The sequence below is a fragment of the Brienomyrus brachyistius genome, chromosome 11, assembly GCF_023856365.1.
Source record: "Brienomyrus brachyistius isolate T26 chromosome 11, BBRACH_0.4, whole genome shotgun sequence".
Taxonomy (NCBI): domain Eukaryota; kingdom Metazoa; phylum Chordata; class Actinopteri; order Osteoglossiformes; family Mormyridae; genus Brienomyrus; species Brienomyrus brachyistius.
In genome coordinates this window covers 14,924,938-14,938,027 of record NC_064543.1, presented here as the reverse complement: position 1 = coordinate 14,938,027, position 13,090 = coordinate 14,924,938, and the positions used below count along the sequence as shown (strand labels likewise).

General features: G+C 41.8%; 1 protein-coding gene across 12 annotated transcripts in view; it reads right to left on the bottom strand.

Moving 5' to 3' along the window:
• LOC125751423 (diacylglycerol kinase zeta-like) overlaps nucleotides 1-13,090 on the bottom strand; it is an 89,556-nt gene that overhangs the window by 29,538 nt on the left and 46,928 nt on the right. For 9 of the 12 annotated variants that reach the window (XM_049030194.1, XM_049030195.1, XM_049030199.1 and 6 more), the window contains 14 exons: nucleotides 12,486-12,560; nucleotides 11,711-11,767; nucleotides 10,662-10,730; nucleotides 10,461-10,532; nucleotides 9,875-9,991; nucleotides 9,707-9,778; nucleotides 7,571-7,666; nucleotides 6,066-6,148; nucleotides 5,380-5,440; nucleotides 4,455-4,568; nucleotides 3,751-3,891; nucleotides 2,099-2,177; nucleotides 1,655-1,710; nucleotides 1,490-1,552 (listed from right to left, as the gene is read on the bottom strand). In XM_049030194.1, coding sequence (XP_048886151.1) covers nucleotides 1,490-1,552; nucleotides 1,655-1,710; nucleotides 2,099-2,177; nucleotides 3,751-3,891; nucleotides 4,455-4,568; nucleotides 5,380-5,440; nucleotides 6,066-6,148; nucleotides 7,571-7,666; nucleotides 9,707-9,778; nucleotides 9,875-9,991; nucleotides 10,461-10,532; nucleotides 10,662-10,730; nucleotides 11,711-11,767; nucleotides 12,486-12,560 — 1,155 coding nt within the window. The remainder of the gene's footprint in view (nucleotides 1-1,489; nucleotides 1,553-1,654; nucleotides 1,711-2,098; nucleotides 2,178-3,750; nucleotides 3,892-4,454; nucleotides 4,569-5,379; nucleotides 5,441-6,065; nucleotides 6,149-7,570; nucleotides 7,667-9,706; nucleotides 9,779-9,874; nucleotides 9,992-10,460; nucleotides 10,533-10,661; nucleotides 10,731-11,710; nucleotides 11,768-12,485; nucleotides 12,561-13,090) is intronic. The other 3 variants (XM_049030196.1, XM_049030200.1, XM_049030202.1) reach the window with 1 other exon arrangement.

Sequence of the window (13,090 nt, the reverse complement as noted above, 5' to 3'; positions counted from 1 at the left end):
GTACTAAATTTTGGGCAAATAAAAGTAAGCACTGAATTTCCACTTATTTTATTTATTATACATTATAAGATTGCTTTTAGAGGCATTTTTCAAACCCTTTCAAAACTGAAGAAAATGAAGACAACAAATGTCGTCAAACAGCAGGGTAATACATAAGATGAGAGCATTTGTAAGATGCCTTTCAGAGCACTATCCTGAAGATTTAATCAGGACATTACTACTAAATTTAAAATCTTAAGTTATTTGTTATTAAGGTGTGATTACCTTCATTAGGATACATTACACAACAAAACATTTACATACTTTGAGTATTTATGTATTTAAAAACTCATACTGCAAGTCTAATAAAATGAATTATATTTTAGGTGCGCCTAGGTCACATGTATGCGAAGTTTGCATGTTCTCCCCATGTCGTCGTGGGGTTTCCTCCGGGTACTCCGGTTTCCCCCCACAGTCCAAAAATTGGAGTTGCTAAATTGCCCATAGGTGTGCATGTGTGAGTGAATGGTGTGTGAGTGTGTCCTGCGATGGGCTGGCCCCCCATCCTTGGTTGTTCTCTGCCTTGTGCCCATTGCTTCCAGGATAGGCTCCGGACCCCCCGCGACCCAGTAGGATAAGCGGTTTGGAAAATGGATGGATGGATATTTTAGGTGAGGAGGGAATCCAAAGGCTTATTGTTAATCTGAATAGGAAAAACTAAAATGAGTACATAAAAAATTATTTTACAAGTACAGAAATAATATAGAAAATGTTCTTTGTAGTAACTAAGCAGAAAAAAAAGATTTGCGGGATGGAAACAGGAAATATTGGTAGTATATTACGGTATTAGCAAGGAGAGAGCTGAAGTTTGAAATGACCTAAGAATTTCTGTTCATCAAGCTGTATTAAACACTGTTTAGTTAAACTCTGGTTTATTTGAGTCATTACATACTTGCAATCAATCCCAGCAAGAAAGATTGTTAATTGTGTCTCTTGAATTTACGGACATTTATTAAATCATATTGTCCCCTTCTGTTCGGATAATGGCCAAATAATTTGATATCCTGTTGTTCTTAAGTGCATGCTTCAGAAAATAAAAAAGTTTGATATTCCAGAATTCATCTAATGATGCTGAATTCTCATTAAAATTATAACAAGGAAGAAGTCAACCTGTTGCATTGGAGTCAGTATGTTCCAGTTTGGGCTAAGCAAATTAACACTGATAAACTGGCATTCAATTAAATTGCACTATGATACAGTAACCATGGCAATGATTTGGACAACTTTTTTATGATTTTGGAATGACTCACCTGAATGCCAGGCAGATAAGGAAAACATCTGTCAATGGTTTGATGATTCACATTGTTTTGCATTTATAGCGTTATAATCTTCTCATGAATTACAATGATGTCCATTATTTTATCAAGTGTCAAAGACTATCTTGGTCTTGATTACAGCATCGACCCATTAGATTCAAACTGGGTCTCTTACTCAATAATATTCCACTCACCACAACTTTGATGTGCTTTGCCAAGTCTTTGGAACTTCTCATAAGGAAATCTGAGAATGCAGTCTGCAGACAAAGCAGGAAAAAGACATTAGCAAACAAACTTCGGGGGAAAAGAAGAGTGATGCTTGCACCAGAATTTTATTTCACGGGGAACAGTGCACTTACTCCCGCATAAAACATCTTGTTTCGAAATCGGCTGTTGAATTTCTCTGGGTTAGCTTCTGAAAAGAGGGAGAGAGATAGTTTCAGATTGTGTTACATATATTGATTAAAGTATCAATGAGGTTTAAATACACCAGAATGAGTGTTGCCTTTAGATCTTTCAAAAGGATCACTCAGTTGCATAAAACTCCTTCCTCAACATTCAGATTCACATATATATGTGTGTCTTTGTATGCGGATTTGTGATTTTGAATTAATATATGTTATAAAATAAAAGAGGTATTGGTATGTTGACATATACCAAAGCATCAAGGGGCAGTAATGTACCATTCATGAAAAGTATTCATTTGATGTTCTTAGGTAACATACATTGACAGACTATTTTGATGATAAAGCAGGATTATGGATGATTACATTTGATGTTTCATATAAAAAGCTGAGACAAACCTCTAGATTCATGGAACTCCAGAGTCACGTGCGCGTCAAAGCCCAGGCTGAAGTAATTATTGAAGACATCAAGAGGAAGCTAAGGGGAAAACGCAATGATTCAGCAAGGAGAAATATGGTGTCCAATGCTTCATGCTAGCAGGGTCGGGGGGGGGGGGGGGGGGGGAATCATTAAGGTTTAGCTCATCTACCACGTTTTTTACAGCAAAACCACACAGGATGTCTGGAGAGCATTATGTCACCCAGCGCTGTGTCTGAACAACATCTTGGAGCAGGAATTAGTCCCATGGCCCCTACTTTACATCATGATAATAATAATAATTGCAGCTGTACGGCAGTACTGCCTCATCAGCTCGCTATGTATGCCCATCAGTGGGAATTCTGATCCAATCCAGTTTGGCGTGTTATTAATTACAGGTCTGTATGGGGTCAATTACATGTCAAAAACCATCAGAGCGGCCATCTCGCCCCTGGTTCATGCAGTACGACCTCCCTGAAGCCGGTGATCTCTGGCCACCTGTCTGAGAGAGCCTGAAGGAAGAGGGGGGGTGTCTGTGGATTAGCTGTCATTCTCATGGATACAGTTAGGCATCTCGCCTCTACGCTCCGCGCCCAGTGTCGCTAGATGTGTGACAACAGCTGTCCCGTGCGGCTCTGCCATAAGGACGCTGTTGACATGACAACCTGAGCACCCTGTCGCGTCCTCGCTCATCCCGCAGGCTGCCGACAGGATTCCTGATTTCCTCGAGCGCACAACCGGGGTTTAAGAAGTTTCTTAATGTATATCTGAAATTGCTGCTCAGCCTGTAAGGCAGGGCTGCCTGACAGGCGGCCCGCGGGCCAGAACCAGCCCTTGAGGAGGCAGGAGCTTGGCAACGTGCTGTTGATAGAATTTGACTCTTGGAGGGAAATACTTTGGGGACCCTGCTATAAGGCGATCCTTAGAAATTGAGTAAAGTCGAATCAAGTCAATCCATACTAGTATATCCGTTGTGCTTGCTGATTGCTTACTTTCATTTGAGGTAAGCAATCGGTGATCTCATTCGAAAGTCAACCCACCTGAAGCTAAGCAGGTTTGGGCCTGGCCATCATTTGGATGGGAGACCAACCAGGAAAGCTGGGGTGCTGCTGGAAGAGGTGTTGCTGTGACCAACAGTGAAGCCCATCCCATGGTCTGGATGGATCCCAGTACAGTAACGAGGACACTGTGTTGTGCAAATTGCACCGTCCTTCAGAAGGAATGTAAAACTGAAATCCTGACTGTCTGAGGTCATAAATGATCCTTGGCCATCTTTTGAAAGAGTAGGAATGGTACGCTGATGTCCTGGCTAAAACTGCCCACTGTGGCCCTTTCAAAGCTGGTCTCACGATCATCCCCTATATCTAACTGCTGAATTCTCTCCTGCCCCTTACACCACCTTAGCTACTCTGTGGTCGAGCAGACTGGTGCAGAATGGCTGCCGTCGCGTCACGCAGGTGGGTGCTACACAGTGGTGGGGGCTCCCCACTGCTCCTGTAAAGCACTTTGGGTGTCTTGAGAAGCAAAACATAAATGTAAAATTCATTCATTCGACACACCTATACACTTACATTAACACCTACACTTCCAGGGGTGTGGCACATACAGTGTGCCTTTGCTGTTTAAGACCGACCTTGTCTGCCTGTTGCTCATCCTTTTCTTCTGGGCTGGCCTCCAAGTTAGGCTCTACGATGAGGTTCCAGCGATCCAGCTGAACAACGTTCCCGTCCTCCACATGAGACAGGATCTTGGAGATGGGCTCGTCCGTATAACCCTAGAAGCAGAATCTCCTCTTGTTTACTCTGTACAATGGCATCTGCTCAAATGCCTGATATTACTGAGCGGCACGTTAAATACTCGACATGCATTCAAAGTAAAAATTTGTTCCGTCAGGCTTTCATATCTCGACTTATGCAGAACTCCCTCAGTGAATTTAGATGAAAAACGCCACAAATCACAAGGTATATAGGTATATTTCAATAACTGAAAAGTATATAAAAAAAACTTGTTCTTAAATTTTGCCCTACATCTGGGAAAGTACACCAACTATTAGTTGGCTCACGGAGATCATAAATATCAGCGTTGTGGAGACTTAAAAATACAAAACTGACACAAAAAAGCCTCAGTCTCTCAAAACTAAACTGCGGTCCTGAAATCCCAGGCCCTAAAGGGATGTCATCAGTTAAAAGTCATTCATTAAAATTTTTTGTCATATACCTTGTACAGTATATAGAGTTCATAGCTCTGTTATATCATACACATAAAGAAAATAAATGATTTTACTGAAATAAATATTTTTTTAAATGTCACAGAAATAGCACAGCTGCACTCTCTCACCCCGCCCCAGTTGAGAGTCCTGGCCAGGTCATTTCCGGTCCCCAGGGGCAGGATCGCTACGGGAGGCTGCGGGTTCAGCTGCAGCTGGTCCAGCGTCGAGAGGATCCAGCCCACCTTCAGCCATTGGATGTACAGATGCATCAATCAGACCAATCAGTGCCATGATTAGTCTTCTTTCCTCGTCATCAGCTATCATCACCAATCATTCAATGACAAAATCATATCCATCACTCTAGATGCCTTGATCAAAGCCGGTATGGTAGAAAATCTATGGACAGGTACAATCAGGAAGTAGAGCAGGTTCTTGATGAAAGTTGCAGGTTCACTGTAAAAGTCTACCACACTGCACAATGCACATACTGAAAAAGTAGACCATCTTTCTTTTTCATATTATATATTCATGTCTTACAGCTCCCAGTTTTAGTGGTCAGTATGGTTTTATGACCTGACTGAATAGTGAAATAACATAACGTTAGCCCTTAAGTGCTCATACAAGGTAGGACCTTAATTTGTATGGCACTGTGTGACATTGTTCTGGTTTAATGATCTGGTCTAGAAAGGTTCTCCCAATTCTCTGCTTTATCGCTGACTGACCATTTTTCTCAGCTCCCATTTCTGGGAGTTTTTAATCGTGAACCTTAAAGCAGAGTCCTGATTAACCGTCGGCCCTCAAACTTTCAAGAGGAAAGAGGCTATTATTTGGTAAATATTCAGTTTTCATTTTCTGGGGGGGATAAAAACAGCAGTACTGTGTCTTAACAAGGTCAATGTCAATACAGGCTCAAAGTCATTTTCGTATATTTTTTAGCGGCTCGCCATTGTTTCATTAGCATCTGGTTCCATCATTATTAAAATCTGCAAGGCTGAGATATCTGAAGGTCCGGTCCATAATAATCCATCGATCTGAACGCTCGTTCAGACTGACCGTTCCGTCTCCACCGCATGCCAGAATCCGCAGGTTGGGAATTTTGCGGTATATTTCTAACCTTGAAAAGAAAAGCAAAGCAAAACACCTTTCAAAATGCGGACAAACTGAGGGATGACTTATTCTGTTTTAAATGTGCTCTATAAAAACTTCTTGGTATTAATACGCAGTTCGACCACACAAATAAACTAAATGTGACAGTTGTTTATAAATTTAATACATTCAGTGCTTCCAAGCTTATGAAATAAATAAACAGACAGACAGATATATAGATAGAGGTCCATGTTTACAGCAAAAAATGACATTTTGTTATAAAAAAAAAAATGAATAAATTGCTCTAGTTTCCACATCATCACTTTGGCCTGATAAAAGCTAACATGATACGAGTCCAGTTTCACTGCGATGGAAACACAGCACATAAACAGCCAGTAAATACTGAAGACCCCTCTCTGCTTTTGCCAAAATTTCCTCTCCCAGCACCGTTACCAAAGCAACGCGGTGAGAGCCTTCTAACAAGCCCGAGTCATCTCCATCGGTAATGGCAACCTGAGGCCTGGCCTGCACTGAATGACACACTTAGTGGGACATTTTTCAATGACAGGAATTACTGGCTAACCCTTCCAACCTGTAACCCTATCCGATGGCTGACTGTCAGTATCAGAATACCAACACCATCATACTCTTACCCCTCTTTAGGTCCTCCCTGGCTCAAGTCAAACACCTGCCGGGGATTGAGGTTCCACATGAAGGATTGGATAATCTTTGTTCCCTGAAATGAGACATCAGGCCCATAAGTAAAATCATGAGGAATGTGCTTCGACTGAGCAAAGATGTCAAGAATTCAATCATGACACTCCGTTATTACCGTAGTCACTCAAAATGCAGGGGAGCCGTCAGATTCTTTACCAGTTCAAATACAAACAGTATGTTTTTTTAGTTGTATGAATCATTTTCACTCATGAAAATAACTTTCACTCTTCCACAACGCTCGTTGTCAAGCATTTTCGTAAACAACACTGTGGCTGTCCCAGATGCCTGTTTAATTCTCCTGACGCCACACACCCAATGACAGACACTATTTGCTGTTAAACTACTTAGTCTCTAGGGAAATTTCAAGTGCAAACATTATTCTTAAACCTGCAAACCTATAATCCAAAGTATATTAAATACGTAAAGCAGTAAGTCCAATGATGTGAAATTCATTCCAAATTCTGGGAGAGTAAACGCGGTCCTGGCTAATTGATGATCCGCCGAGCAGCCACCAGGGGCACTGCAGGACTAAGGAGGTATTTAGAATTAGAATTTAGTGATCACTGATCATTGTTGACACACCACAGCACACAGTGCGCAACAACGAAATGTCTCCTCTGCATTTAACCCGTATGTGACATCGTGACATAGCAGGGGGCAGCTAATTCAGCGCCTGGGGAGCAGTGCTTGGGGGCAGGACCTTGCTCAGGGTACCTCAGTGGTGCCTTGTTGGTCGGGGATTCAACCTGCAATCTTTAAATTACAAGTGTGCTTCCCTAACCATCAAGTCACCACTGGCCATTAAAAAATGTACATGGGGGATAAATCCATCCATCCATCCATTTTCCAAACCGCTTATCCTACTGGGTCGCGGGGGGTCCGGAGCCTATCCTGGAAGCAATGGGCACGAGGCAGGGAACAACCCAGGATGGGGGACCAGCCCATCGCAGGGCACACTCACACACCATTCAATTATAAATCATATATTTATAATCCAACGTACTGAACAAAACGATTTACATCCATCCATCTTTCAAGCACAAATATTGGAAGGGATTATGGGAAAATTCAGATTTTACTTTTGTAAACTGATTTGACATTAACTTTAACAGTACGCTGTAATGTGTAACACAGTAGAACAGTGACACAATGGGCTGCACTGTCACCTCACACAACCAAGGTCGGAAATTTGAATTTCACTCCCCATATGTTTTTGGAGTTTGCATATCCCGTGTTATTTTGGATGCATTTAGCTGAACTGGCATCTCTGAATTGCTAATTATACACAATTGTGTGTGTGTTCTGTAATGAACTGGCATCCATTCCAGTGCTACATGGGATTAGCTCCCCCCCCCCCCCGAATAGCATATGCAGTTAGCAGGTTGATTTTGTAAATGCATTTGATTTAAGGATTTCATGGAAGTGTGGTCCTGAGGCTCACCTGATTCCCCCCACTCTTAGGGTTAACAAACACCAGCAGAGGCTTCAAGTGCTGAGAAGGAATGGGTTTGACTATAAAGGGCTTCCATCGCGTCTCCTGCATTGGGAAGGACAGATGGGTGGGGGGTGGGGGGATTACGATGATTACAGAGATGCAGCAGGTACGCTAGGCAGACGTTTCACTCAGGCCTACTGGCCATAGCAAAACTCATCTATCAAGTGAAGCTTGCCACAGGTAATAAACTTCACTCTCGGCCCACACTCAGTGACCAATTATTCATACATTATTCAAACAAAGAACAAAGTTAGCAAGGTGATGTTGGTAATACCATCTCCCAGCCTTCACTAAGATGCACTCAAGAAACTAACATATAAATTAGAGCATATGCCAGGTTGGAGACAGTGGATTTTCTCCTGGATCTTTTCATCCTGAAAATAAATGCAAAGGCAGCGGCAGAAATTCAGTGGGATGTAGCGGGCAGGACGCCCCTGTCATTACTGCCACATGCATAGTGTCTGTGCTCCTGCTGATCTGCATGCAAAGCAGCCAGTATGGAGGACAGAACTTTCACACTGGTATGTCTCTGCAGCACAGAACTCATGCATCTCCACACTAATTAAACCTGGCAATTGGGGTTTAAATGCTTGCGGTACGTTGCACTTACATTGCTACTCGTATGTACGTATGGAAAATTATATTTACGTGATTGTATGCTTATGGCACACAGTACTTGCATGGTTATATTCAGAGTTGGGTAATTCAGGTCCGGGGAGTAAAAGTCCAGACTGGGATTTTGTTTCAGCCAACCAGTTGAGTACTCTGTGACTGTGACTCTTTATGCTCAACTGGTTGGTTGAAACAAAATCTTGACTTTCACTCTCTGCACCTCAATTGCTGAGCTCTAGTTATATTTAATTTATTTACTTAATTGATGCTTTTATTCATTCTTTGAAAGTTATATACAATTGAGCAGGATCAACCAGACCCTGGAGCATTTAGGGTTACACACGTGGACAGCAGCACTTATGTGTTTATGTCATTCTGCTCCACACTAGGTGTTTATGCTTTTTTAGCATGGATGCTTGCACATTCTGACATGTCAATCATTAGTGACCTCTTCAGTGGTCTAACCGGAACGCATCATTAACTCAGTCAATCATTGACCTGAATGCTGACTTCATCCAACGTCCATTATTAGTGTCTCTTTGTACTCCTACATCTTACATAATGTTAAATATAAAGCATTGTTGTCTCCCGCAAAATAATGTCGGTTGAAGGTCTATTCAGGCAACTTTCCATCAATGTGAAACATTCGTCTTAGACAGAAATGGAAATTTCAGCTCCAGGGAGTAAAAATTCAGACTAAGATTTTCTTCAACCAACCAGTTGACTCTCAGTTCTCTGTGACTGCAACTCTTTATACTCAACTGGTCGGATAAAACAAAACCTCGGACTGAATTTATACTTTCTGGACCTGAACTATTCACCTCTGGTTTTAGAGAAAACAAAAATGTGCTTGCATTTGTGCGAGCATGCGTGCATGCATGCGCATCTGCCTGGGCACAAGCTTTCCTCCCACACGCAGCAGCTACGCAGTGACATACGTGGGCAGGCATTGTGGACCGCTCTACGTGACTGGCGTAATGTGGGCTGCTTCCAGCTTCTGCAGGGATGAACCCAGCACTAGGGCCCAGGGACTTCTCAGCAACATACTGATGAGCTAGACATCCTTGGCCTCTGAACGGTCTGCTACATCCACACAGACACAAACCTAGTACTGCTTTATCCGTAATGGATGCTCCATAAATCTTCCGCAGTGCAAGGTGCCCTAATTATTATACCTGTGGGGCACCTGTATTCCAGGCTAACTATTTTTTTTTTTTTTTTTGGGGGGGGGGGGCAAGGGTTACGATAATTTCTCTAAGTGGGGGTGTTGGGTAATGTATCACAAAGCATCTGCATTAACAAAGTTTCATTTAAGTGACACTTTGAAGGGGTTAGACTTTTTGCCGATAGAAGCAGGCAGTTCTCTCGATTTTTCGCTGTCATATCGAGATAAAATGACAGCATGTCTCGGGGGCACATTAAATCCGGTGATCCTGCAAATTACTGCGACTATATACACCTGAACCTCACCTCTGTTCCCTTCTTACTGGACTTGCGCTTGAATGAAGTCCGTTTCTTCTTTTTACTCGATTTCAGCGAGGTCTACACCGCAAGCACAGAAATGGCAAAGTAAGCGAGCAAAAAAATATGAGAGAGCACTATTACAGCGTGAGTGTACGGAGTCGCCAGGCAGGTTACCTGTGGTCTTCGGGCACGTATGATCCAGCTGGGGGGCACGATGACGGAGGCGTGTGCCCCCAGAGAGCACGCTTCCCCTATGTGCTGCAGCATGAAGCATGTAACCTTGTTGTGATACTGCACGGTGTGTAAGAGAGGTATTGCAGTCAGTACCTCTGAGTAGGACCAATCATCATTCAGAGAAACATGCACATGTACAGATATGAAAACACACACACACACACACACACACACACACACACAGTCCACATATTCATATCTTTATGGGGACTCTCCATTCATTTTTTATGGCCTTAACCCTAATCCCAGCAATGACGACCTTAACCCCTACCCAGCCCTAAGCTTAACCATAAGTAACCAAACAAACATTTTTAGTTTTTTGATTACACATTGTTTGCATCCTGTGGATTTTTATAAAATTGAGTTTCCCCTTCTGGGGAAATGGTCTCCACAACATCGAAATAACGGGTCTTTATCAGACTGTGGGGAAATATGGTCACCACAATGTAATAATTACAGAAACACACAGACACAGATAAGCCTGCACATCCCCTCATACTCAAAAATACGCAGGTTTGTCACTTACTGCCTGTTTGCACCAGGAGCAGCTTATGGCCACTATTTCTTTACTGTGAAATGCGAATTTCTGTTGAAAGCCCTGTAAAAAACAAATTTACATAAACTAATCAGATTGGAGTCATAAGACTTGGAAGCAAAGAGCAGCTGAGTGTCATACGACACTCTCTGCTATTCTGACAGCTTGTCTGTGCTCCCCGGCGCCCCCCACCTTTCCGCACTGCCGACACCGGCCGTCCTGGCGCCTCCGGTGGACCCAGTGGTGACGGACGATGGGTGGCTGTAAGCAGACAGATCGGAGATCAGCTCGGCCCCAAAGAGCCGCCCCTCAGTACTGCGGCAGAGAGGCAAACCGAGACCTGCACTCTTAACTTAAATCATGCTTTGGCAAATGCAAGGTGTCCCACTTAAAACAAGACCAGATTTGTTTCCAGCTAGATATGACCTACAGCGTTGTTGTGTCTTTTTGAAGGGCTTGTGCTTAATGCACAATAGGTGTATGTTTGACACAATAGGTGTATGTACTTGGATTAACTGAGCTGTTGCTTATTCTTAGTACAGTTATATTACAGAAATTAATTTTGCTAAATGTGTCGACAGACTAGAATTAACCAAATTATTGTCATCCAGTTTTTAACACATCATCTGGCACTGAATAATACATTTCAGCTTATTCTAGAAATTAAAATATCTTAACTAATTTCCTGCATGCATTCTTTTACTTTACGTTTAGCATGTCATTCTAAATCACTTTTTTTTATTCCAAGCATCATGACATAGTGTTCCTGCATTCATGTATTTTCATGTATTCTCTGCATATAGTATCACATAAGGAAACTTAAAAAAACAGAAAATTGATGCTGAAAAAGACACTCTACATTTACTCATTATGCCCCTGCTGCGTCACGCACTGTTTGTTTAATCTGTTTTTATTTAGGAAGAGTAATATTCAATAATGCTCAGCTATGAACTATATAAAGTATGTTTCTGTATTTTTTATTTTTCCTGTTAATTATAGGTAAACAACTTTAACAGATGTACCTAACTGTTATTAAAAAAATAACAATTCGTTAAGAAAAGCACTGCTACATTCACTACGCAACTTTACCACCATGGTTCTTAGTCAAACTTGATGGTTCTAAAGATATTCGAGCTTTTATGAATAATTGTGTGTATGTCGCCCCCTAATGGAATGTACCTGTAGTAAACCTCGCATACGTTCAAAAAGTTAAAAAAAAAAAAAAAAAAAAACAGGTTTACCTCGCGAAGATTTCTTGATCCGGATTCCCTAAACGATGGTTTACATCTGAAATTTATCTAAAAAGGAAAATAAGACGTCCATATACTGTTAGATTATCTGCAAAGGGTAACATATGGTGTATCAAAATGCTCCTTCCACACTCAAAGCTGGATTTGGAAAAAAGGATTAGTTACAGTCCCAGATGGTCAATTCCAAAAGAGATTATAGGTTAGACGGTGATTTAAAAAAAAAAAAAAAAAAATCAGCCTTATCCAACCAGAGGTCTGCAGTGTTATAAAGTGAAAAACCAGTGAAGCTGCATCTATGCCTCAGCTGGTATCCAAGGCCCATAATCTTCTGGATGCTCAGGTACAGCAACCACAGAGATTTATAATCAATATTTTACACATTCTAACTTTTGATCATCTTCCCTTAATGTTTGGGGCCAAGCTTTGGAGGAAAACAGGGATTTTAAAATCACACCAAACATGCATTAGCCAAGTTCGAGATCAGAATAGAACAGTAAACACACATTCCCTGCAGTTAGTAAAGCAAGGTTCAGAGGAAGGACAAGGTGTGCAGTAAAGAAGCACCCTTCAGCTCGCTTAAGTCCCTCAGGGAAACCAGCGATTGCAGGACAGACGTGCCACAGGAGATACGCAGGAAAAAGAGCTGGAATAAAACGAGCTACCCAGCCCAGGACGACGCGCATCAAGAGGATCCCATTATTTGCTGGAAAGATTTTCATTTTTTTTTCTAGAGCCAGTCCAGCAGAGTATAACAGAAGTGTCTCACTCGACTGGATGGGTCCTTCATAAGCTGCTCATGGAGAATTTCTAGATCTGGAGTCAGTTGTTCACTGTTCGCCAGCTGGAAGGGGACGGACACAAGTTCACAGAGGTCCAGAGAGGCAGGTCTGCTGGTGCTAAAACTGCATCTTACAGGTTAAATGTTCAAGCGGTACGTGTGAAGGAACCAAAATATACGTTAAATATGAATCCCTCTCTGGAGAAGGTCTGCACTGTGACTGGTTTAATTATAAAAATATAAAAATAGGATGATTATTAAACATTTATGAGGCTTTATGGAAATAAAATTCTTCTAGGAGTGAAAATTATGTTATATGTCAGGTATCAGGGCTAAATGCAGCATAAAGTATTGCTCTAATCTCAATAACACTTTTCATGCCAAGCATTTTCAGTATTTTGTACAGTATAATTGCTTATTATTTATAAAAGACGGGATATTGTGCATTTGGACTGCATTCACAGAGATTTTTGTATTTTGAAATTCAGTTGTGGGAGTAACGTATTAACACATAACATGGTCGTATGCTCTGTTCTGCCTGATTGTGTACCCCACCATCAAATGGTTGATATTAGCCAATTATAAAACGGAAG